The sequence below is a fragment of the Ursus americanus genome, chromosome 32 (genome assembly GCF_024610735.1).
Source record: "Ursus americanus isolate L20-20 chromosome 32, mUrsAme1.1.p, whole genome shotgun sequence".
NCBI classification, from domain to species: domain Eukaryota; kingdom Metazoa; phylum Chordata; class Mammalia; order Carnivora; family Ursidae; genus Ursus; species Ursus americanus.
Genome location: NC_142158.1, coordinates 28,934,102 through 28,960,635, shown reverse-complemented (window position 1 = coordinate 28,960,635; position 26,534 = coordinate 28,934,102). Strand labels below are relative to the sequence as shown.

At 56.2% G+C, this 26,534-nt stretch overlaps 1 protein-coding gene across 1 annotated transcript; it reads right to left on the bottom strand.

The window, feature by feature from the left end:
• Positions 1 to 678: 678 nt before the first annotated feature.
• On the bottom strand, positions 679 to 26,534 carry SYNGAP1 (synaptic Ras GTPase activating protein 1). Its single transcript, XM_045795499.2, has 16 exons — positions 26,429 to 26,534; positions 20,128 to 20,219; positions 19,551 to 19,672; positions 17,609 to 17,762; positions 17,294 to 17,392; positions 15,206 to 15,832; positions 14,919 to 15,063; positions 14,548 to 14,692; positions 12,804 to 13,040; positions 12,464 to 12,665; positions 12,077 to 12,255; positions 9,891 to 10,965; positions 9,312 to 9,485; positions 7,451 to 7,662; positions 6,223 to 6,313; positions 679 to 2,615 (listed from the first exon to the last, which is right to left on the bottom strand). Exons 2-16 carry the CDS (start codon positions 20,161 to 20,163, stop codon positions 2,469 to 2,471), a joined length of 3,645 nt encoding a protein of 1,214 aa, XP_045651455.2. The 5' UTR covers positions 20,164 to 20,219; positions 26,429 to 26,534; the 3' UTR covers positions 679 to 2,468.

The following is a 26,534-nucleotide window of genomic DNA, read 5'->3' as shown; positions in this document are numbered from 1 at the left end:
CCGCCCCTGCGGGAGGACGGCGACCCAGGCCTCAAGAGACCATAGCCCGGAAGGAGGGGGCAACCCGTTAGCCCTGCGGGTGATTAAATGTAGCGCCCTCCCCCTGCTAGGTGCTGAGAAGGCGAGATTAAGTGGGCACCTATTGTGTGGGCCAGCCATTGTCCACATCACCTTGTACCCTCCCCCAGCCCTGCAAGGTAGGTGTTGCCGTGCTGTTTCCTCCGGGGAAACCGAGGCTGGCAAGTGACGGGCCTGGGATTAGAACTCAAGATTTGCTAAGGAACCAAGTTCTTTCCTGCATTCCCTGCGGAGCATTTTAACCAGCAATTAAATAAACCCTATTTCTAGGTAATTACTAAATATATATGTATATGTGTGTCTGTAGATATATACTTGGAATTTCTTAATCAGATAATGTTTCTGTTCCCTGGCCTCTTTACTCATTCGGGTTAAGGGGAGCAGTGGTGAGGGGAGAGCTAGATTGGGTAAGCTTGGCCAGTGCACAACCCCTGCTCGAAAACAGAATAAATCTCGTCGCTGGGTGGGAGAATGATATTCTGGCGGAGACTCTGGCATCACGCAGGGATATAGTTTCTCCCAGGCTGTCAGCTTCCTGTCAAAAAGCAGGACCCTGCTGGTCCGTCCGAAGGTCCCAGCTTAGGAAAGTCAGCACAGCGATAAAAGAACAATCTCCGTTTATTAAACATGATTTTTCTGTTTCACCACACACTCCAGAAAAAAAGGAAATGGGGCTGGGAGTGGAGAAAAAGGGATAGTGGTGGAGGACAGAGAAGGCTGGGAGTGGGGTGGGATAAGGTGGGGAGGGAGAACGAGAAAACAAAATAAAACAGGTAGGAAGAGCCTCTCCCTACCCTTAGGGTGATGGAGGGGGAGGGAAGCCTGGGGGGGGAGGGGGCCAGGAAGCTCTGTACAGAGGGGTTGCCCCCAGCCCACACACACACACCCCCAATATGTACAGTACAAACCCCAGATAATTACAACAGCCAAAGAGAGGAGGAAAGGGGGTCCAGGGGTAGGGTCTGAGGTTGGGAAAGCAAGGAAAAGGGCACAGGGATAAAATTTCACATATTTACAACTTTTATATAAGTATAAATTTGGCCCCGGCTGGGTGTATGTGTGTAGGGGGATGGGACTGAAGGGGAACTGTCCATACAAAAGAAAGAAGGGTGAAGTCTGGAAAGAGTCTCAATACCAAACGCAAGAAGGGATGAGGGGGCAAGGCTGGGTAGGGGACAGCAGTCAGGGAAGAGGGGGTGCCAAGGAGGGGCTTCTCCCCTCCCATGACCTACCCACCCTAAACCCCATCCATCCTACCTCCCCTATCCCGCCAGAGAGCTATGTACAGAGAAACACCGAAAAATTGTGGAGCTGGCGGGAGGGAGGGAGGTGGAGGGAGATTGGGGAGGGGGGAGGATGAGAGGGAAGCCCAGCCCTGTCCTACCTCCCCCAGGGGGACAGAGTCATGGAAGGGGGCCCCCAACACCCCTCCTCCAACACAGGTCCCCCCACCCTGGGGGAGAGAGACATGGCTTTTCCTAGAGTAAGTTCCCCCCTCCCCCTGGGAGTAGAGACCAAGAAGAGAGAGGGGAGGGGCAAGGGGGGCTGTGTGTGTCAGGGTAGGGCAGATCAACTAGTCTGTCCTCCCTAACACACACACCCTCCTAGACCCTAACCCCTCACCCTAACCTCAATTCCACCCCACCCAACACACTGGGGGAGGGGGGGGCATAAGCCCCCTCACCCCGCTCTGGGACCAGCCAAGAGCAGATCAGGTGTGGGAGGAAGGGGAGACGACTCCCATTCCCCCCTTGCCGCCCCCTCCCTGCCCCGGTGGCCCCTCCACCCCATCTGGGTTCTGGGTGGGGAGGGAGTAAATTTAAGAGTAGTAGGAGGAGAAGGAGTTTGTGCGTGCTGAGCCCCCCCAGACGCTCCTGAGAAATCAAGGGGTAATAGGGCCCCCTCACCCGGGGTCCCCTCCCCATAACAAGGGGGACAGGGGAGGCCAAAATGGGGCGGTGGAGGGGAGTTAGATTGTCAGCTCTGGTTACTGCTAAAAAATCACCCTGAAGTTGAAAGTTTGGAGGTGCCACACCCCCAGGGTGGGGGTGAGGGTCTGTCCCCCAGTGCTCAGGGGAACGATGAGGCAGAGGATGGGGATAGCACCCCGGAGTGAAGGGGTCTGTGTGGGGTAGGTGGTGTCCTGGGGCAAGGGTCCCTGGGGGGGTCACAGGGGGCAGCACCCCAACAGGAAGGAAAAGGGGACAGCTAAGGGTCCCCACTCTTCCCCCCTGGAAATGGTGCAGTGGGGGTGGGGGATTGGTGCCCCCCAAGGAGGCATTCAGGGAGGCAATCCCGCTGTCCCTCGGCGACATCCAGTCCTGGTGGTGGGTGCTGTTCCAGGGTGGGGTGCATGGGGAGGGAGAAGAAGGTCTGTGATGCTGGGTGGGCTAGTGGTCTGCGGTGTTTCGGAACTCGCCGTTCTCGGTGATCTGCAGCCGGGGTGGGGGGGGCGGTGCTGGGGGGGCCAGGCCGTTCCAAGGTGGGGCCAGCGTCACACGCGGGTTTGTTGGACCCAAGGGGGGAAGCTGCCTCTCCTGCAAGACACCAAAGAGGAGAGCGCGGACTTATTGAGACGCTTCGCGGGGGCCTGGGTGCCAGCCCCCTTAGCCATGTCCCCCCCTAACCAGCCCGCTCCATAAACCATGTCCCCCTCCCTGCCCCCAGGACAACCCCCCACCCCCATCCTCCTGTTTTATTTCTCACCTGCAGTAGAAGTTACATCTTCTGGGATCAGGGAGAAGAGAATCTCACCCCCTGACTCCTAATGGGCCTTCAACCCAGGGAGTCATACCAGGAAACCAGTTCAGAAGAAACAAGTTCCTATCTCACCCCCAACCTAATCCCTTGTATCTTCCCCTACCCAGCCTCCCTCCTCCTCTCTTGGAACCCCCTCCCAGCCCACCCCCAGTCCGAGGTAGGAACTTTGTGTTGAGGGAACAAGGGGAGGCAGTACAGCAAAACCTCATTAATCCAAACCCCCATGGATTTGGACTTTTTTCATAATTTGAACAAAAACTGGGCTTGAGTTTTCCTTTAGCTCTGAAGAAAGGGTATGCTAAGCAAATTAATAGTGGAAACGCGTCTGTAGGAGGGTACCAGCCAACAGACTTTTGAATCCTCTCTATTCATTAACACATGCTCCCTGAGGGCCTCGAGTGGAAAAGCCTTGTTCTTCGAGTCCTACTTACTGTATGTATTTTGAAGACATGCATTTCATTAAATAGACACTGCCATTCAGTTTTGTCACTTGTTCAGAGTGGTCATCTTATTGAATATAACATTCCAAATTAGAGAGGTTTAACTGTACTGGGGGGTGGGGGGACAAAGGATTCAGGGAAGTGATGGGGGACGGTAAAAACATTGTGGGAGGGCTGCCTCTCTCTTGTGCTAAAGGCAGAAATGACTAGGAGCGTCTGCAGAGGCACAGCATGCCCCCATCTCTGTGTCCCCAGGAAGCAGAACTGCTTCATTCCTTTCCACTCCCATGTTCCTTTCAACCCCTCTCCCTGGGATCCCAGTTATTGGGAGAGGGGTACCAGACCCTACTCCCACCCCTGGACCAGCTAGCTTCTGCCTCCTGCCTCCTGCCCTCGGCTCTGCTTCTGTTCCTCTGCTGGGAGAGAAGAAAGCCACCTATACTACACTTCTGGTCGCTCACTTGGCTTTTTAAAATACAGGCACAAAATTAATTTCTAAGCCAATGGCTGCATTGCAGAGGGGCCAATGCCTAAAAGTGATTTAGAAAGTGTCCTAATTTTTTCCCAGGCCAGGGGGCATTGAGGCCCGTTACATGTAACCTTATCTTTGTAGGATACAAAAACATTCCAAGTCGAGGCTCCTGGATCAGCTCTCCCTTCCCAATCAAAGAGCTCACCTCTGAGAAGGTCACGAAAACCCCAGCCTTAAGCCAAGCCTCCCCCTTAGCCTGCTGAGCATCTCACACACTTTCCCCAAGTCAGCAAGAGAGGAAATTACGTATGGTGGGGGATCCTGAATATGGCAGGAGGGCAGGGAAGGGGACCTCAGATTCCCTCCTCTCTGCTTGTCTGCTGGCGACAGAACATAGGCATGCCCCCTACACCCCCATGGACCCAAATTTAGAAAGTAGATAAATGAGGGTGCCATTATTCATTTTACAAAAGAATTCACTGCAGGAGTCCTTTAAATGGTGAGGTCCCCTGGTGCCTTTTAGCATCTGTTTACAGATCACTAACCACTTTGACACAGAGGCTGGGCAGGCAGAGTTAAAATTACAGTGTGAGGAGCCACTGCCCACTGCAGCTCAATCCCACAGAAAAGCACCTCAGAAATGATGTCAGTGGCTGACAGGTTCCCATTTACTGGTTTTTAGGTAGGACTGTGCGTCCAGCAAGGCCACTGGGTGGCGGGAGAGGGGGAGTGAGCTCTGACAAGAAGAGAGATTATTTAACATGCTGTTCCTGGCATCTCTGCCTGGGAATCCACATGGCTACTGAGCCCATGATCTTATCTAGGAAGACGGCTCACCCCATTTCCAACTCCCACGCCACATGGGCCAGTCTGTGTCCTAACATCTGTCAAGGCTCCTTTTTTGTTCCTTCTTGTTCCACTCACCCTGCCTAGTGTCCTGACATCCTGAATGGCATTCTTTCCAGTGCCCCTTCCCAAAGTCCTCCTGAGTTAGCTTACCCATTCCTAATTCCCACCCAGTGGGGCCCAACAGGAGCTGCAGATGCCTTCTACCTCATAGATGGAAGGGAGGAAGAGAGAGGAAAAGGTGAGGGGTGGAAGGAGGGGTGGAGAACTGAGGTTAGGGAAGGAAGAGGAAACCCCACCTACCTGCTGCAGTCAGCACAGCCCCTCTAGCCAGGGTCCCCTAACCCATCATCACTGCCACCCCTTAACAAAACCCACCCCCAACGTCCCAACTCCCAAGGACGCTCTGGTGAAATGGGGGGTGACAGACATACACTGGAGAGGCAGAGGAAGAGGACTGAGAGGAGGCTGGGCGGTGGGTTCTGTCGAAGGAGATGTGGGGATGTGCTGGACCTGTCCAGGGTAAAATGCTTGGTGTTGGCAGGGTGTCACTGAACAGTTCCGGGAGCAGCAGGAAGTGCTCTCTTTGGTCAGATGGGTCTGTGCAGGAGGTGTCAGGAGGGTAGGGTCTGTGGAGGTTCTCGGGTGTGGAGGGCAGCAGTGAGGGGGGGGGTGGGGAGAGGCTCCAGAGAGTCAGAGGGGAGTGGGCTTCACGACCAACCTGCAGTGGTCCGGAGTCACCTCCCCCTGTGTCCTCCGCCCGTGGTCAAAGCGGAACCAGGAGAATTACCTGATGAGGAGCTGCAGGGGGAGAGAGTGGGGTCATGGGGTCAGGAGCCTTGGCGGTAGTGGTGGGGAAGCCTGGCGGTCAGAGCAAAGGAAGGAGGAGCGTGGGTGGGAAAGTGAGCAGAATTGGGGAGAGCAAGGGGTAAGAGTGCAGGAGGGAGGTCCTAAAAGCTGGCTGAGGAGAGAGGGAGGGCAGCTGGAGAGCTGGACAGGTGTGAGGACCAGAGGGAGGGACAGGCCAGAGGCGTTCCCTGGATTTAAATACTGAGGGAAGGAGAGTTTATGGGGTGGGAGGGACCTTCAAGAGCTAAAGAGTCAGAAGAGGAGCTGCCCAGGAAACAGGAAAATTGGGGAGCCAAGAGAACAGTGGTGATGGGGGCCATTCAGAGCCTGAGAAGCTAGAACTCATACTGCCCTGTGCTCTATTCCAGCAAACTATAGCCTCTAGCCCTTCTGGCCCAAGAAGGGCTCAGAGGAAGCTGAATTTCCTGATGTGAACAGGGGCAGGCACAGACAGGGCAGGGGTGCCAGGAACTGGGTGGGCTCTGGGGGCAGAGAGACTGAGGTTCTGGCGGATGTTCCAAGACCCAGACAGGAGTGGGAAAGACAGGGCAGGAAGGCACAGGGGTGGGGCTGACACTGCCAGGAGTGACAAAGGCACAGACGATGGGATGAAGATGGGGTCACTGGGGGGGCTGCCAGGAGCAGCCAGTGGACAAACAGAGGACAGTGGGAGACAGATGGCGATGGGGCTGGGTGGCTGGTGCAGTGAGTGCACGAAGGACAGTGGGATGGATGGGGATGGGACACGGAGAAGATAAATGACATTGTAATTTCCACCTGAGCGTCGAGCAGCCTCTTCTTGGGTTCGGGCAGCGGCTCAGGCATGGCGGGGTGGTCCCGGCGCAGCTCCTCCTCCACCAGCATCAGCCTGAAGGGACGGGCTTCAGTGGGGTTAGTGGCGGGCACGGGCTTGGAGCCTGCCGGTGAAACTCCTGATCCTGGGGAACCCCTGTAGCTCTCTGGAAAAGCCTCGGGCGTCCTTCTCCTCTGCTCTCAGAATCCTTCCATTATTAGGACCCAAAAGACTCCCTGTATTAACCTTCCTCTCTGGGACCCTCACATCTCCCTGCTAAGGACAATTTTGGGGGCCTCAAAGACCTCTACCACCCAGACACCCCCCCCCCCGGCCCTCCAACCTCCCATTCAGGACAGTGCCCTCCCACAGCCCCTCTGTGGCTTAAGGCCTGGCTTCTATGTCCCATTCCGCCTCACTGAACCTAGGGCACCTCCAGTGCCTCCCCTGGGATACCCCTAGCCCAAGAGGGGTACCTACGGTCATCATTCCCACCACCTCCCTGCCTTTGATGGAGATTCTCAAGGTGATTTCTCATCAAGGATATCCATTAGAGCAGTGTTTCAAAATAAGTTTCAACTCAAGCCTTTTTCTTCTAATTAATCTTACTCAAAGCTACATTCAGAGTGGATCAAAACTGAACTGGCTCTGGTTCGAGTGGGGCCTAAGATCCCATCCACTTCTCAGGATAGCTGACCCCCTTGCCAAGACACCTTCTTTGGAGGCCAGGGCTTGGCAGAGCAATTGAAAATGTGCACACGCTGAAAGAAGGGTCATCACTTTCTAACAGAACATCTTTTCGGGGCTGGAGAGTTTACCCAGGACAGGGATGGTTAGGAGCTACTCTGGCTAGGGATCTCTGCGTGGGTTTGGGGAGAACATCACAGGCTGGATTGAGAATAACCAGTGGGGAGTCCCAGCCCAGGCTGGTGCCAGACACTTAGTGATGGACGGTAACAGGCACATTTTCCAAGGGCTCCAGAAGTTACTCTGTCAGAAGAGAAGTTAGGATTTGGAACAGGGACATTTATACACTAGGCAAGAAGTTTCTTCCCATCTGGTGATTGGTGAGTGAGTGGCAATCTCTGGGATCAGGGTCGTGGGCTTTCCTCATGGTGTCCTGAGTTTGGGGCAGGAGGCTGGAGGGGGAGCTCACTGGCTCTCTTCAGCCTCAGGCTCTCCCTTGCTACCCCTCCCCAGGCCGCCCCTCACCTGCCAATGATGCTCTTGATCTGCGAATCCTTCTCCACCTGTTGCTGCCTTAGCCTCTTCTCACTCTGCTCCAGTCGGGCCTGATACTGCATCAAGATTTTGCTGGTCTGCTCTTCCTGGGACAGCAGCCTCCGCTCATACTCCTCTAGCTTCCGGTTGGACATGTGCAGCCGCTCCTTCAGTGAGTGGATCTCCTCCTCATACTCCTTCACCTGCCCGCCGGGCACACGACCCCGCACTGTGAGGGGTGCCTCACCCCAACCCCACCACCCAGTCTCTGTCCCGGCCTACTGTGCAGCCACTGCATGGGGAGGGACATCCCAACTGCCTTGTCCAGCCCTTTCCCTGCCTGCTGATCATACCAGACATGGTGGCTTTTGAGAAGGCCCTACTATGGAGCTAACTAAGGCTGCTTTAAAATGGACCAAGGTCGTATGCTCCTATACCCTGAGAAGTATATACCTGCCCTCACATGTAAATCTGGACACATGAGGACCCACACAAGAACCTAGACAGATTCAAGGACACACCTTGAGTGACCGTACCCAGAAATTAAAGATTAAAGTGATTCCTTAATCCAACCAGAGCACATGGGGAAGAGCCAGGAAGAAAAGACAATGGATAAGGAGAGGTTATATGGGATCGCGGGTCTGGGCTTCAAACAAGTCCAGCCTGAGAATCCAGGACTGCCTCTCTGTTGATAATGATCCCAGAATTCTGGGACTAGAAGGGCACAGGAGAGTCATTTTTATCTGCCCTATTGGCTCTAGACCCTAGAGCTGTGTGCTATCCAGTACAGTAGCCACTAGCTACGTGTGGTTATTTAAAATGTAAATAAAAGCTAAACATTTAATTCCTCAATTGCATCAGCCACATGTGGCCAGTGGTTACCATACTGGATGGTGTCAATCATAGAACATCTCTCATTACTGCAGAAAATTCTACTGGATGGTCCTAGTCTAGAGACTTCCTCAACAAAAATATGTCATCTGAGCCATAGAACAGAAAAAATGATTTGAGAGAGTATTTTTTCATTCTCCAAAGAGGATACATACATAATCAACCCCATTGTAGACACAAAGGACAGATGTTACTTATTACCTAAGGGGACTACCTTGGGGCATTAGGGCTTAGGGCTTAATTCTCTCGTGGAACTTGCTCCACCAAGTCCATCTAGGTCAGGCACAACATTTTCCTATGCTCAAAGACCACAGCTCCCAAGAAACCTCTCTCTTCTCCCCCAAGTTGGGGTCCTACAGTCTTTACATTAACCTAATCCTACAGCCACTCTCTTCTTCAGAGTCCTTGGAGCAACAGCTTCCCCAAGGAACTTTCTGCTAAGTTATCTGTGTGTGCCCCTGAACTCTTGCTGTCTTCTGCTCCAGCTGAGAGTTTGGTCTTTCCACACATGGGCCAATACGTACCAATTTCCAACACCAACCCTCTGTCACCTATGCCGGTGGGACAATGCCTGGCTAAGCTGGACATCATTTGTAGTACAACTGCAACCCCTTTGCCCCCCACCCAGTTTAGCAGCTCCCACTGCTGGTAGAGCAGCCCTCCCTTTCCGGAGTCGTCCTAGGAGCCAGGGCTTATGTTCTCCCTGGGAAATAAGTTTTAACAAAGAATATTTCTCTGCAAACAGTCTATGATGCGTATAAGCCACAAAATAAAGTTGGAAGTTAGTTTTCCAACCGACTGTGTGTGCCCAGCCTCCCCTAGAAGACTGAAGGCTTCTCAAGAAAGGGGATCGGGTTTTTGTTTCTTCTTTCCACTGTAACTACTTGACCCCGGGTGCTTCCCTGAGAAGCGTCTAGAGGCTTCCCTTGTGGGTAATGGGCAGGTCAGGGGCCCAGCGTACCCTGTCCAGGCGGCTCTCATCCATCGACTTAGAGTACTCCTTGAGCTTGTACTCTTCTCGCTCGATGTGGGCACTCTCGATGTCAGCTGACAGGTGAGGCATGTTGGAGACCCAGGCCACCGTCCGCTCGGAGGCTGGCATGGTGGGGTTCAGCGTGGATGGCGCCTGAGAATGCTGGGATGGGGCCAGGTGGGGGTGAAGAGAGAGGAAAGGTGGGAGAAGGCAGGGTGGATTTAGGAGGAGAGAGTGCTGCCGGAGGAGATGACCATCCCAGTCTTGTTCCCCTGCTCTGGTGCTGATGCCCTTGTGAATGCTATTTAATGATTTCTCACGTCTCTCCTCTGGAGAGGTGAGCTCCACGAGGGCAATGTTTGTGTGGCGTTCACTGTCAAACCCACAGTGCCTAGAACAGGACATGACACGTAGCAGGGACTCTATATACAGTTTGTTTAATGAATGAAAGGAGGTGAGAAAATTATAACTTCAGACCCCAGACTATTCTGCCCCTACCTCCCCAAACCATTTCCTCCTTCCCTCCCTGTTCTTCACCCATTTGGCCTTCCTCCCACCCTCACATACCTGCTTGGTGATGGAGGGCTTGAGCCCCGCACCCCCTCCGCCACCGCTGCCCCCGCTGCCCCCAATGCTGCCCTCTTTGCTGAGGCTCTGTTGCCGTGGACGGGCAGGGCCATAACTCGGCTCCGGTGACTGCAACAGATTCCCACTGGATGGCCGGGGTTTCTGGGCAGCGCTGACCGTCAACTGCTGAGACTTGCCCCTCTGCAATGGAGGCGGTTGACCCCCGCCACCCCCGCCACTGCCCCCACCGCCGCTCCCACCTCCGGGCCCTGAGGGGGCAGGCCTCTGGGGACCAATGGTGATCTGGGGAGGGGACAGCATGTGCTGCAGGTTGTCCTGGAGTGAGAGCTGCCGACGGGTGAAGTCAGTGCCAGAGGGTCCAAACTCATCACTGTAGCTGTGGCTGTGAAGGATGGAAGCGGCAGGGGGCTTGGGGACCCCTGAGGAGAGGTCCTCGCTCTTGCTATAGCCATGGAACGGGGCAAAGGTGTCCCCTGGGGGCTCTCCACCTCGGTGGTGGTGATGGTGGTGATGGTGGTGATGGGAGGAAGGTGGGCCGTGACCACCACCCCCTCCATGGCCCCCTGGGGGACCTGGCCCATCAGCAGCCATGTGGAAGAGAGGGTTCTGGAAGGAGAGGGGGATGCGCAGTTGCTGGGCAGGGACACCGTCCGTGGTGACACCCATCTGGCTGAGGCGCATGCCAGCCGCTGTAATGGACGAGCCACTCCCCTGGGAGAGGCGTCCAGCAGGCGCAGGCCGCAGCCCCAAGGCCGCGGTCAGGGAAGCCTGGCTCGAGTGCAGCAGGTCCCCAACAGCCGCCAGGTTGGACACACTGCTGCTGTTGAGGCGGCCGCCGGGCCCGTCGCCCTGCAAATCCAGCATGGAGACACTCTTGTTGACACTCAGCATCTTCTGCTCTGGCTCTGTGATGTCCGAGCTGCTCGTGCAGTATGCTGGCGAGGAACGGGCCAGGGGTGGACGGCTTACATAGAACAGGTCTTTACCCCCACCAGGGGGTGGTGGGGGTGGCTTTTCCTTGGTTGGGGAAGGGAGGCGAGCCATGTCCATAGAGCTGTGGGAAGGGAAAGGGGCATACAGGCAGGAGGTGAGGCCGAGGCCCCTGGCAACTGAGCCTGCTGTGGTCTGGCACAGGCCTCGGGGTGAGAAGTGGGACCCGCAGGGAAGGGCGGGGAGCTGGTGGTGGAAGCTCTGGAGAGGGCTGGCAGGGAGCATGGGAGGGGATACGTGGGAAAAAGGAAAGGAAAAGGCCCCTCCAGGAAGGGATTGAGGCCCAGAGGAGGGGAGATGGGGGCACCAAGAGGAGGGATGAGGGGCAGGTCCGGGCAGATATGGAGGAGATGAGGGTGCATGGAGGAGAAGAGGAGAGGAGGAAGGTGAAGGCCACTGGCATGGGAGAGGGGAGCAGAGAGGAGAGGAGAGGGGGGCGGGGGAGGGGAGAGCCCCTCACCTGTTGAGGCCTCGAGCCATGAAGGACTGAAGGTCGATGGAGCTGGAGAGAGATGGGAAGAGGGGCAAGCACAGATAGAGAGAAGGAGAGAGGTGGGCAGAAGGCATGGACACATCGAAGGAGAGGCGGGAATGGTGGGATGGGTATGGTGTCATGGAGGGAGACCAGAGCAGAGGGACAAGCAGGGCGGTCAGCAGAGAAGGAGCAGCCGAGGCCGCCACACTGGAACGGATGTTGGAGCTCAGGAGGCCCTGCTAGGGTCCCCATGTTACTTCTCCCGTGCTGGATCGTGACTGAGCTCTGCTCGGTTCCGGTGGGGGGCTGGGGTAGCGCTTATTTACCAACCAGTACAGTGTCGGTTCAGTGTTTGGATACTACACGGCTAGTCCAACATGTCTGGCTGAACCTCGGCTCTAGGACAGGCATGGGCCAGTGAGGGACCAGGCAAATCAGAGCTTGCAGCAGGAAGCCCCAGGCTTACAACAAGCTGGAGTCAGAGGAGCCTCCGCACGCTTCCCGGGGCTCGGAGATTCCTGCTCCCTCTGGCCTTAAAGGGCTCTCAGCCTAACCTGTCTCCTTGCCATTTTCTCTGAGACCCTGCCTCTTTTTCCTTTCTTTCAAGCCCTAGAGAGATGCACAGGGGCCCAGTGAAGTATATCCGGAACAGAAAAGTAGGGACTCCTAGGGCACAGGTGTAGGGGTCCCAGATACTCACCTGTTGAGGTCCCGCATCATGTAGCCCTGCATCTCAGCTGATGGGCCCCGCAGCACCACAGGCTGAGGCCGGGGCCGCTCACTCTGACGGCTTGGCTGCCTTTGGATGTTGGGGTTCCTCAGAGCGGTGCTGATGTCGTTGAGGAGCCGGGGCAGTGGGCCCAGCTTCAGGAGGGCTTCCTGGAAGGATGAGGCTGTTACCTGGGGGCTAAGCGCCCAGCTCTAAGAGGGTCCCAGAGGGTGCAGGGGGACGGGTGTCTGAACTGGGGAAGTGGTAGAGACACACCTGGGGGCAGGGAAGGGAGAAAAATGTGTGCAGGGGCTGGTCTCTCAGGCCACAGGAGCCTTTGGAGACATCTCAGGAGGGGGCAGAGGGGCGTCTGCTGACCTTACTGAGCTGGGGCAGCACCTCCCAGAGCAGGGCATGAAGTGTGGAGAGCTCTCGGCCCAAGTCGATGTAACCCTCAAAGCTACTACTGTTGGTCAGTGTGTCCAGGTTGGAGATCTCATACAGGAACTGCTGCATGGAACCCCACTCCAGCTCCAGAAACTCATTCATGAATCCCAGAAAGTCCTCCTTTGAGGTAAACCTAGCCAAGGCATCCAGAAGGTAGAGGTCACACACACAGAAGGCCTCAGGCCCACCCGTCTCAGGGTCTCTTGGGACTCGGGAGATCCTTCGTGCCCACCCCCAGCCCCACCCTTCCCCTGCCTGAGGCTTCCCTCACTTGGAAAAGTTGGCCAGGTTTTGGATGACCTTGGCGATGAGGGTTAGGGTTCGTGAGGTCTGCTCATCTGGGTACTCCTGCATGAGCCCAAAGAGACTGGGCGACATGATGGCTGGGCAGAGGAAGCGCAAGAAGAGCGAGGCGCTGATCAGCCTGTCAGCGATGTCCTCCCGGCCCCGCTCTGCGCAGCGCAGTCGCCAAGATGCAAACACCTCCTTCAGCTCCCTCGGGAACACGCTGAGGGGAAGGGGCAGGGAGACAGAGAGAGAGAGAAAGAAAGAGAGAGACCGGGACTGAGCCCCAGAGACCCTCAGCTTCCAGGGAACATGCTGAGGGGGGTGGTAGGAGGTGAGGGTGTGGAAACAGAGTCGGGGAGAGACAGGGAGGGAGGGACTGCAGCAGGAAGACGGGAGGCTGCTGGAAGAAGAGGCCTATGGCAGAGGGAACAGACAGATCAGGGAGAGAGAAATGGAGGGGGAGAGAAGGTGAGGGGAGAGAGACATGCGGGAGAGAGACGGAGGGTGTATGAGAGAGACAAGGAGAGGAGTAGAAGAAAAACAGACACCAGGGAGAGACAGAGATGGGAGAGAGATGGAGGGTCACTTGAGGTACAGGGAGCTCGGACCCCCCAACTCTTCTGGATTCCAGGGAAATGGGGATGGAGGTGCCCCTGCGTGATCCCCACTCCCTGCAATGGCTCAGCGCTCACTCCCCCACCCCCCCGTTCCACTTCAGTGTCCCATTGACACCTTAAACTCTAACTCGTGTAGTGTAAAAGAGAGCTCACCATCGCCCCCACACCTCCAACAAGCTCCTCCTCCTGACTTCCCTGGTTCTGTCAATGAGGCCACAGGTCTCAAACACCAGCCTCATGGCCTCTTGAGTCATCCTTGACTCCCCACAGACAAGCTCCCTTCTTCCTAGTCAGTTGACAACTCCAGCTGATCCCTTCCTCCGAGGGGCCTTCACATCGGGGGCCCCCTTCTCCCCTCCCTGCCACCATCCTGATCCACATCTTATCCAACAACAATCACCTACAACTAGCCTGCACTTTGCTCTCCCTACTCCAGTCACTCCCTGTACACACCACTTAAGGATTAATCTTCTCAATTGTGATACTTCCTGGCACCAGCACTGCTAATGGCATCCCATGACCTACCAGTGAACTCAATCTCCTTAGCCTGGCAGCTGAGGACTTCCAGATTCTAACTCCAACCCCCCCTGTTTGGACCTCTTCTTCCAGTCTCCATTATGAGCCACGGGCTCCATTAAACCCAAGCTAACTGCTGGCCCCCGAAAGCTCCTGGGCCGCTCACCTTCAAACATGCGCCCGTCTCACAGCCTTCTCCTACAATGTCTCCTTTGCCACCACATCCGCCTATCAGAACCCAACCCAGTCTTCAAAGCCCAGCCCCGGGGACACCTCCTCCGTGAAGCCTTCCCTGCTTATCCCAATCAAGGCTCTGCCTTCTCTGACCTTGTTTCCCGGCGGAACCTTCACTTGGCACTTCACACATACAACAACTGTTCTGTGGCTTTCCGGGTATCTACTCTGTCCCTATTCGTTCCGGGTGAGGCCCTCTAAGGGGAGGGCCAGGCCTCATTCCTCTCTGTTTGCTTTACAGCCCCCAGCACACCACTTTGCCCGTAACCAGTACTCGGTCCTTTTTGCAGATGGACAGATGGATGAACAGATGAACACACGACCCCGGCCCCGGCCCCCACCCAGCGTTCCCAGTCTCACCAGTGGGAGTTGACCACCTTGCACAGGGCCAACTCACAGCACATCCGCAGGTTGGCCTGATGCTCTGCCAGGCTGGACGCCGTGCACTTGATGGGGTCCACCTCGCAGTTCTCCTCAGACTCATACAGAGCACGGATGAATTCCCCTGGGGTGGGGGCACAACAGAGGGTGGTCACGCTTGCCAAGGGCAGGGATGGGGGCTGCCTGGGTTGGGGAATCTCGGAATCCCATGTTTGGAGGCTGAAGTCCGGGGACTCTAGGCTTGGAAGCATCAAGCTGAGGAAGGGTGGCTTGGGGTCTGGAGTAGCCAGGTTTAGGGCTGGGATGTGCATCTGGTAGGTTTGGGAAGAAGACCTGAGGGTGGGCCATACCAATGGCGTCCTTGAGGTATTTCTGACCAATCAGTCTCATGTACTCTTCTATGGCTTTAGTGGCGAGCGTGTTCTCGCGGAATATGAGGTGCTCCCGTTCCATGAACCGGTCCACCTCAGACATGGCCATGTCTGAAAGGAAGTCCTGAGGCCCGGGAAAATCCAAGGGTCAGCCTCTGTACAACCCAAGCTCATTCTGAAGACAGAAGTGCCCTATCCTTACTATGCCCCCCTCCCCAGCAAGTGCCCACTCCCGGGTCACCTATTCCTGAGGGCACAGCACTCACCTTGGCCTTGCCCGTACTCTGCAGAATGTGAACCAGTGCACTGGCCACCTCCTCCTTGCCCTTGACATTCAGGGCGGGCTCCAGTACTGCACACAGCATCCGATAGTGGTTGGTGACATACTCTGCAAACTCCTTATACAGCTCCATGGGCAGGATACTCATCGTCTGGTAACGCGCTTTCAGCCGCACAGCCGGGCAGCCTCCTTTGCCCTTGCCCCCTGAGCCACTCCCCGAGCCCCCGCCTCCTCCTGAGCCCCCCATCCCCCCGGAGCCCCCACTGCCCGTCGGCAGGGTGACGGGGTACCACTGCTCTGTGAAGTGGCGCCCAGCGAGGGTGGCCACGGGCACAGTCACCAGGCCAACATAGCCCGCCTTGTCCTTCTTGCGCTTTTTGTCTGAGTCACGGTACAGATGTAGCCGCAGGGCGCGGACAGCCGGCAGGTTGTTAAACTCGAAGTGCTCGCCCCAGAAGACGGTGTCCCCTGAGGCCGAGCGGGGCTTGGAGGTGGTGCGCGCGTACAGCATGTCGTCCAGGCAGAGCTCGCAGTAGTACCGCTTCTTGGGGGGCAGCTCCCGAGCCTCTATGATCCACAGCTTCAACACGTTGTCCACCCGGCGGCTGTTGTCCTGTGGTGGGGTGGGCGCGGCAGATAAAGGGGAAGGGAGAGAGAGACAGAGACACCAAGAGGGGAGAGGCAGTGAGAAAACAAGACAGGGTTTCTAAGACTGCAATCATAAGGCTGAGAAGATGTGTACCGGGTTGAACAGTGTCCCACCCCTCCAAAATTCACGTCCACTCGGAACCTATGAATGCGGCCTTCGTTGGGAAAGGGTCCTTGCCGATCTACTCATATTAAGATGTATTCATCCTGGATTAGAGCGGGCCCTAAATCCCATGCCTCATTTCTGTATGCAGAGGGAGATTTAGAAATCGGAGGCACACAGAGGCAGAAATCAGACAGATGCAGCCATAAGTCAAGAAGCTATCAAGAGGCAAGGAAGAAAAAATGAGAAAAACAAAAAGAGGCAGGGAAGGATTCTTCCTAGAGCTTCAGAGGGAGCAAGGTTCTGCCAACACCTTCATTTTGGACTTTTGGTCTCCAAAACCGTAGAAGCATCAAGTTCTCTCGTTTTAAGCGACCCAGTTTGTAGTAAGCTGTTCGAACAGCCCTAGACAACTAATACAGAGAGCGGCTCATCCGACAGACAACAGAATCAGCACCAGGAAAAATTTCAGAAGCTTGAAGAATAAACCCAAAATAATAAGGTGGAATTTGAAGGGGAGAGTTGGGGAGTCCTCCAAAGACAATCAGAGATTGCAAAAACAAAAAAAGTGAGTTGCATAAATACGGGATAGATGACGCTATATGCAGAGTTAGTGCGAAAGGGCCTAGGGGATGCAGCGGACCACAAGGTCCTAGTCAAGCTCAGGGGATGCCACCGCATGAAGAGAACACGGTGTTCAGACTTTGCGCAGGTCAGACTGCATCCAGCCTCTTGGGTCTAGTTATGGACAATGAGAAACAAGGGATTCCCCCAGAGGAGGGTTGCCAGGACTGTGAGCTCACTGGAACCTGGGATTCGAGAAGAGCTAATGGAACTGGGAGCATTTCTCCTGAGAAATAGAAGCCTTGGGAAGAACACAGGCTCGTAGAATTTCTGAGCCAGAAGGACTTTTGAGATCATCTAATTGCCATATAAACCCCATTCCCACCAGCTTTATGGAGAGAAAACTAAGGTCTACAGGCTTGGCTAACTGACAACCATAAGAGTCTTGCAGAGACGCAGCAAGCAGGGGCTAGATGTCCAGCTAGATGTCAGGGTGCTGGTGGGGCACTGCTTGCCTCCAAGGAAGATGGATCAACGCTCTAAGTCTATGACTTCTATGGTAACAGACCATGAGGCAGAAAGAATGGTAAAAGAAATGGGGACTCAGAGAAAAGTGGAGGTCACCTCCTGCTCATCCAGGTCCCCTCCTCCCCAAGCCTCCCTTCCCTTTAGCTCACCTTGCCCCCTAGGCCCCCAGCTTCCCCTGTGGCTTGACCTTTGCCTTGCCCATGCTGTCTGTGTCTCCTCTACTCCCGATACCTTGTTGGGTTTTACTGCCCGCTGTAGGTTCTCGATCCATTTGTCCCGTTCGGCCGCGGAACGACAGGCAAAACATTTTGTTCCTGAAGACGTTGTTACCTAGAGAGAGGTGGGGGGTTGAGATGGGGCTCCAGAGGGGAGGTGATTCCTAAACACCTGAGACCCCATCGCCATGTCTTCCTCCCTGGCCTACCCTCCTCCCCCAGCCCTGGAGGTTTCTGTTCCCTTACCATCCCCACCTGTGCCACTTTCTCCAGGCCTCTGTGCCCTCACCCTCCATCACGCCTGCCCTCCCCAGTCCACTAGACTCAATACCTCAAAACAGAACTCCTGGCCCAGGATGGAGCTATGCACTGGCTTGATAATGGAATCTTCATCCAAGTTGAGCTCCAAGGCTTCGGCCGCACTGCTAGGGCTCAGCAAGGACTCATGCGAGTGTGACTCCTTGAAGCTCTGCATCAGCCGGGCCCTGGCAAGGAAGGGTCAGAGCACAGGGTCAGGGCCTCACTTTTCTTACACACCCAGGGGCCAGCTCTAGGATAGAGACCTGGGGAAGGAGCCTCCTGAACTCCCTTCCCAAACAGACACAGACAGAAAGAAAGCTGGCCTATCCTTAGGGAAGGACATGAGCAAAGTGAGAGAAGCCAGGACCCTTTAAGTAGCCCCTACCCCCCAATTCACACCTAAGGGGTTGTGAGGACTGGGGACACCTGGAAATATCTCAACCCAGAAATAGACCATCGTAGGGAAAAAAAGAAAAGATAACAGGTGGGCCTGGGCCACTTCTAGGTGGGACTTCTAGCTGAAACCAGAACCTCAATATAAGGGGCAAAAAAATGGAAGTCTTTTAAAGAACCAGAAGTACAAAGAAGATGTTTGTTTGGGCCTGGCACAGAGCTAGTACCTAAGAAACATTTAATGATTCAAAGAATGAATGAATCCAAGAAGAGGACAAGTTTTATCAGAATCAGGAGAAAGAGGGAGGGTAAGTCACAAGAAATAGGAGAAAGCTGTGGGCAGAGACGTGAGAAGAGGTGGAAAATGGGGCCTGGGGAAGAGGGGGAGGTAGGGCAGGAGGGAGCAGGTGGAGGCAAAGCCACGTGCAGAAAGACAGAGGATGGGAGAAGATGAGGAGGAGCAGCCGGAAAGAAGGGCGTGGGAACAGAGATGGGGGGACAAGCAGGGACTGCACCAGACAGCAGAAGGTAGGTAAACGGGGCTGAGGGAATGGATGAGGGGCCACACAATACAGAGGGATGGGATAGTGAGCGGCTGGAGATGGCTAGGGGAGGAAGAGTGGAGAGCAGTAGGAAAGCGGGAGGGGGAGCTCGGGTGTGGGAGCCTCCATGAAGCTATTTATAGCAGCCCCGTCATCTTGGGCTCCTTTGCCGTCAGCGCGACGCTCCCCCGGCCCCCCCCCCGCCCCCGCGGCCAGGAATACCATGCCCTCACCCCCCCCCCCCCCGCCAGGCCCAAATCCAGCTCTGGTGACATGGGAGGGGGGCAGGGGAAGGTGTGACTCACCTATCCCAACCTCCCTACCTGCCCAATCCTGGGGGCGGCCAGACATGGGGGAAAAGGAAGGATAGGGTTCTCCCTGGTGAGTGATTGGGTGAGGGGAAACCCAAAGACGGACCCCAAGAAGCAGACAACAGAAGCAAATATCAGATCTCCTGCAACCCCAGCCTCAGAGACAGTACCCCCTGAAATTCTCTGAGGGCTTCTTCCTGATACTTCAGTCCATGATTAACCCTAGAGCTTCCCCTCCCCGTTCTGTCCACCTGTATACTTGTGCCAGCCTCCCCTTCCCTCCTCCATTATTATCTGCCAGCCCCAGCCCCACTCCACCCTGCTGCCATCCCCTCACACCCTTCTCCCTAGGTCACACTGCTCCCTCTCCTACCAAACCACTACCCCCTTCCCTGGATTCCTTCAATGTTCCTTCCAGGCTCCACTATTCCTTCTCTGTCCTGTACAGCTCCTTCAGTCCTGGGCTGGAGCCTATCCTTCTGTTGGCCAGAAGAGTCCCTCCTTGGCCTCACCTTCATTCCCCTTCCTGCCTCTCTGCTTGTCCTCTCCCTGCACCCTGCCCCTCTCCTGCTGCTGCCTCTTCTCCATTCTGTGCCCTGGCCCAAAACATCCCTCAGTCAATTCAGGGCCTTCATTCTCTGCACCCAAAAAACCCCCTCTCCTCCAATCTCACCCAAGAACCCCCTATATTGCATCCAACTCATCCCACCCACTCTAGCCCCTGTACCTGTCATGGTCAGCACTTCGGAAGCGAGGCAGGATCTGGCGAAAGCTGCTGGTCCGGTCAAGTTTGGGTTGTGACTTCGTGCGTTTGATGGAGCTTTTTAACCTCCGGCTCAGGAAGCCTTGCTGAGGTGGGGGGGAAATGGGGATATGGGTGGGTTGGGGCAGGGTCAGTTCTACCTACTCACACCTCAGCTGGTAAAGAGTCCCTGGATGAAAGTGGGATGGGGGAAAAGGGAAGTCTCTAGAGGTGAGGAAATGGAGATAGGAGCCCTGCTACCAATTTGTCTTCCTTTGCTCCCAACGGGTGCAAGCACGCACGGATGCGCGCCGCGCGCGCGCACACACACACACACACACACACACACACACACACCAGCTTGGAAAAGGTGGGAGGGCTAGTCTGAGAAGCAGGGGGACAGAGCCAAGGAGGGGGAAACCAAAGAGGTGGGGAGAGGCAAGCGGACGCACTCTCTCACTCTCTCTCCCTCCTGCCCCCTTTCTCGGAATGCTGGAGCTCCAGCTGGGGCTGGAGGGGAGGGGGCCCAGCTGAGCCACATCTGGCGGGCGCCTTCACTCACCGAGGGCCGGAAGGGCGCAGCGGGGGCGGCCTCCATGCTGTACTGCTTCCCCCCTGGGACGCTCTTCCTCCTCGAGCGACCCAAGTGGTATTCTGGAAAGGGGAAAAGAGCCAGAAAGGAGGTTGGGAGGGGTCCCTGTTAGCCCAGGTGTCCACTTCTGACCCCAGCCCGCTCGCCCACCTCCCTCTGCCCCTCAGCTCCAGCCTCACCTACCCCCCGGAAAGCAGCAGGAAGAGCAGCGGCGGCTGAGAGGCTGGCGGCGGGAAGGAGGGGGTAAAGAACCCGAGCCGGAGCCCCCAGAGGGGGATGGGGTGGGAGGCCTTAGGCCCATGACTGGGACTGGCAGTCAGCAGAAGGGCATGGCTGAGAGGGTCAGTAAAACCCCAGTGATAAAAGGACACCAAAGATCCACGGAAGCTAGGTCCTTGGTGCCCACCCCCCCAGGAAGGGGCTAGCTGGGGGGGAGGTTGGGTTAAAGGTCATTGCCCATAGGAAGGCTTTCCTCTCCCCTCAGCTGGGCACATCTTTCACCTGCTCCCCTCTCCTGGAACCCCTGTCTGTCTGAAGAGCCAGGGCTGCCTCCCATGACCCCCTCCCTGGTCTGGAGGGGGAAGTCTTAGAAGAGACCTGTGAGGAGTGGCAGGGGAAGAAGTCTGGGGACAAAAAATCCAAGGAAGGGGCAGATGGGGGGGAGGGGAGAAGGGGCCAGTTCCACGTGCACTGCAGAGGCAGGGGCTCAGAAGGGAAGGAGGGGGGAGAAAAAAAGAGGATAATGCAGGGGAGTGGGCAGGGAGCGGGGAGGATGAGCAGTGGAGGTTCAGGGGACTCCCAAGTGAGGGTAGGGAGAAGAGGAGGAGGGGAAGAGAATGCGGATGAAGCTTGGACTGCCAAGAGTCTAGAGGGATGGCAGCTCAAGGAGGGAAGCTGAGGCTCTGCTGCCAGGGAATTTAGAGGGACCAAGGGGCTAGAGGAGAATGAAAGTGGGGGGATGCCAAGCTCCGGCTCCAGCTCCAGAATGGCTGCCCAGGCCTGGGCTCCCCCCTCAGCCCCACAGTCACCACTGCAGCCAATGGGGGGGCAGGTGCTGCATCAGGGGCGGGGCTATCATCTCCAGGGCAACAAGAAGCTACAGGCTGGGAAAGGGGTGGACCGGAAGAGCTGCCTGTTAACTCTCTAGGTTCCAGAACAAGGGAGGACCACTGCTACATTTTCACTGTCTGCTTCCAGAATTGCAAATCACCAGCAACCTGCCCTAGAATCAGTCTCCAGCTTCCCTTTGCCTCTAAAACCCAGGTGTTAGAAGGTCTGCCCACAAAAATATGGGCCCCATGACACAGGAACCCTTGCCAGACCCTTGGGAACAGTGTGTAGAGCACAGAAACGTACACTGAACTGTGGCGGTATGTGTATATAACCACAAAAAAATAGGGATCTAGGTGCTTATGAGACATAGAGACAACTGTGAGCCCGGCAGGGGGGGGTGCCACATATCCACATTCTGAGACCCTGAGGCCCACATACCCCACGGGATACATGCTTAGACATATGTGAACACTGCAACAAGGGAGTACACATTTCGACCTAGACACCCACATGAGAGCTGCTGGTGTGGACGTGTGGCCCCAGTCCCTTGGACAATCATGTGGGCAGCACATTACAGGAATGGACGTTTAAGCCTAACACACACACACACGCGCACACACACACACACACACACACGAAGTCGGTTTAACCTCTAAGATACATGCTTAAGTATGCTGTGATCCCAACCACAGCAAGGTATCCTGGTACCCCAAAAACACAAACATCCTTCATACACATAAGAAGTATGACCACATCCATTCCATCTCAGGACAACCCCTTCTTCTCCCCCAGCTTTTCTCTGACTCCGACGCAGGCATCCATGATTGCTCTCCCAAGGAGATGAAAACGAGGAAAAAAACGAATCAATTACCCTTCTAGGACACATTCAACGATGCATCTAAGGGGTCAGGGTATCTTCTTCTTAGTCTCTGCATTTCTTAGGTATGACTGCCTCACTCCCGGTCCAGAGAACCAAACTCAGCCACTACTTTTATATGCAAAGCTCCTCTAATAAAGGCACAAAGACTAACTTTAAATCCACTAAAATTTGCTTTGGAACTAAAGAATTGTCAGAGAACAAATCTGCTAACTGGTTTACTTGGCTCTTGGATATAACCTTACACGTGTTACCAGGAACTAAAATCCATGAACTCACACGTAAGTCACAGGTACATGGAGGCCACATACACAAATGCTTACAAAGACTTTCACTACCACAAGAAAGAAAAACACGTAGGAAAAAAAGAGTGACAGAAACACAGAACATTCTGTTATGAGTGCTGCACGCACATGCATGTACAGAAAACACGGCACATACCCGTGTACACACACAGAGCGAACCTGGTCAGCGCACACTGTGATCCCAGGTCTCCACGTCCCATTCCTGCACGATGTATACACGCAAGCACACACATAACAGCCACCTACACACACCCGTAACACAGGCATTGTGCACACACCCACACATGTCCACACCCTGTGTACACACACAATTGCACTCTCACACACACACACAGCAAGGGCTTGGACTCCTGCCTCTCCAACCTCTCTAATCTTGCCATCACCCCCAGAATCTCCCCCTGCCCTCCAATCCGCCAAATCCCTAACCTTCCCTTTGGCCTTTCTTCCTTGTCATACCCAGCTGGCAGCTCTTGAGGGGAGCCAAGGAGGGAGGCTGCCAGAGCAGGGTGAGGAACAGAGTTGGACGGAGCAGAGAAATGGGGGGCAAAACTCTGTGCTGGGGACAGGAAGCTCTAATGACAGTCCCTGCAGTGACAGGCCTCACCATGAGCCAGCCTCCATGCCTGAGTGGCCATCCCTCATCCAACTAAGCCTGGTCCTGTACAGCCTACATGAACCAGTGCCCTCTCTCGTCAGCCCCTTTCTCCTCTCAGACAGCTTTCCTAACAGGCTTCTCTGCTCTCCCCACTCCTCCTCCCCAGCTCCCAGACCCCTTCTCCCTCCATCTCCATCCAGTTCCTCATCTTAAGCTCTCTTATCCTCTTTTCTCCTCAATCTGGCTCAAATATCTCCTACATTCCCATTCTCCAGCTATTCCTTTTCTCCTAGCCAAACCTCCCTCATTCTTCTTCACCTCCTTTCTCCCCACTTTTCCACTTTCTCTCCACTCCTTTCCTTTTTACCTTTTCTGTTCCCACTCCCAGACAGACCAGGGGCTCACACCTGCCAGCCCAAAGGTGTTTCACACATAGTAGGATTCCAAGAAGCCCACTCACACACACTCACTCCCTTCCCCCACTTGCACACCACCCACATCCAGACACGCCCTGGACACCCGTGCTGGGATTGACACAGATACCCAGGCCAATGATGGAACACATGCAAAGACACACACCTGCCACCAGGGACAGAGAAAATCTTGCTCATGCTGCCACACATCCCTACACACAGCAGACTGACGGGAGGTGAGCCCCAGCCAGGGACATGCAAGCCCAGGGTCAGAGGTGACATGTACCAGTATGGCCAGTGGCCGGCCCAGCAGCCTCCTAGACAGGAACCGGACAGAGGCGCGATGACAGGACAGGCTTGCACACAGCTGGCTGCACATGTGTGCACGAGGAACTGGGCCCCGGGTACACATGGCATCGACACACGGGGGACAAGAGCATGGACACGCACACATACACGGACACACGGGACACACGTCTCCACCAAGGGGCTCCGAGACCACCCCACACCGGCCTCCCCCGCGTGCTCGCGACCCTGGCCCCCCGGAGGCCGGTCCCCGACCCCCCACCTCCGCTGTCCCCCTCCAGTTACCATAACTCCCCCCACTCGGAAGATGCAGCGAGAACATGCGGAGGGAGCAGCAGCTGCCGCCGCCGCCGCCGCCGCCGCGGCTTCCCCACCCCCCTCCCCGCGCCCACGCACACGCGCGCCCCCGCCCCCACGCGCGCTTTTCGTCCGCCCGGCCCCGCCCTTACCTCGCACCGCCCCCTGGGGGGGGTCGGGGGTGTCCCCGGTGGGGGAGGGGCCCCGCCCCTGCGCGGGGGAGGGGCGGGGTGCGGCGGGAGAGGGGGCGGCGCGGCCCGGCTCGCGCCGCCCGGCGCGTTGGGGGCGGCGGCGGGGCCCGGGACGGCCGGGACGGCCGCGCGGTGACGGCCGCGGGAACGGCTCCCTCCGCCGCCGCTCCCGCCGCTGCCGCCGTTGCCCGGGCCCCGCCGCCGTTGCTAGGCGACCGCTGCTGCCGTGGCCGCCTCTGTCACGAGCCCCGTCGCCCGGAGACAGCGCGAGAGAGACGGGGGAGGGGGGCGAGGGGACCCCCAAAACCAACCGGGCCTCCCACCATCCCCTCCCGAGCAGGACCCCCCACCAAAACCGCGGAGGGAACTAGGGGCCGCGGCTCCACCCAGCAGAGGAGGAGCCCTGGATTCCAATGCCCCTCGAAGGTCCGGCGACCTCTCCTGGGCTCCAGCGTCCACAGCTTCAGCACACACCTTCGCGGACCCAGGCCCCCAAGCCCCTAAAGATCCCTGTGTCCCTGCATATCCTCCATGCCCTTTACACATTCCACGTCCCCCTGAAAACCCCAAACGTTCACCAGCTATCAACTCTTTCACTAGACCCTCCCCCCAACTAGATCTACTCCAGGACCCCCTTCCAGCCCCTATTGAACCCCCAACACAACCACCTCCACACACCATCCCCAACTCCAAACACACACGGGTGCCCCCACCCAAAACCCACAGGAGACCCACACCAGAGACCCCAGACCCTGAGGACTCAGGACAAGGAGAAACATGGAAATTATGTGGGCAAAGGTATCAACCACCTCACATATGATAAACATGCTCGGTGCGCATGTGACCATTCTGGCCTGGACATACAGGTATGCACATGTGCACACACACAAATCTTTCCCAGACATGGACATGACTCACACACACACACATACACACACACAGATGTGACAGACATCACACACATTCTCTTTACACACCACTACCACCACCACCACCACCACCACCACCTGGCTTTGCCTCACAGAAATGTGCTATCCACACACCCCCATGGTTAGAGGCTTCCATGACAATGACACAATCCCTGCCCACCCACCCACCCCAGGGTCCCAGAGCTGGCCCCCAAGGGCAGTGAGACCTGGGCCTATCAGAAGAGGGCTATATATAGGGAGCTAAGGGATGGAGACAGGCTACTGGATCTCTTTGAGGAAGAGAAACTGGGAACCTGGATCCCTGAGGGAAGGGGCTGCTGATGGAAGAAAGGGGTCACTGGGGTTGGGGGGATGCAGGAACTGGATCCCTAGTCCTGGAAGGGGAATGCAGTGGTAGGGAGCAGTGACAAGGGGGTTTCTGGGGGCTGAGGGTGTCTCTCTGCACCTTGGCTGCAGATCTCTGTTCTCTGCCTTCATCTCCCCTCACTGTTCCCATGGAAACCTTTTAAGCGAACTTCTCAGGAAGACAAAAATCTTTTTTTAAATGACTAAAGAGGGGGGTGGAGGGGGGGCAGAGAGAGGGAGGGAGGGGAAGAGACAGATGGAGAGAGGGAGAGAGTTGGAGAGACAGACTGAGCAGATAGCTCTACAGACAGACAGAAAGGAGATGATGGGGGTCTGATGAAGTTCCACCGGGAGCAGAGGGGTGCGACAGAGGAATCAAGAGGGCTGGGGAAAAGAAGAGAAATTGGAGAGGAAAGGGAAAGAGGGTGACAGAATTGCAGAAAATAGAAGCAGTTGAAGAGAAGAGAAAAGGGGGCAAGAAAAGAGGGAGGGAGGGCCCACAGGCCAGAAGGTCTGGAAGAGGAACCAGGAGCGTGGGGGTGGGGCAGAGGTCTGGGGGGAGGGCAGGAACTAGGTCATTCTCTCCACGATCCCAGACCAAGGGCTGGGAGGGGCAGGGGCAGGAACGCTCGGACAGGAAGCTAAAGATCTAAGGAGACTATTTTTACAAGCACCAGGAAAACAGGCAAACTTCGCTGCTGGAGAGGAGAAAGGAGCGAAACAGAGCAAAGACCACTGGGGCCTCTCACCCACAGCCCCAGTCCCGCTCCAGATCCCAGAGGAGGGCGCCTTCTCCTTCCAGGCTCCCACTCGCAGGATAAGAGACTGTGTCTCCTCCTCCTCCTCCCACCCCCTGACAGCTCCCTCATTTCCCCGACTCCCCCTCCCCTGCAGCCCCGGCCACCTTCAGCCCTCTCCCCGCCACTGTCCGGGGCACGAGAGCCTGCTCGGCCGCCGTACCATGCTCGCCGTGGGGCCGCCCCTCCACCGGCACGGAGACCGTGCGTCTCAGCAGTTTGTTGCGACTGGACTCGCTCCTCCGGTCCCGGATCAGAAGGGGGTGTAT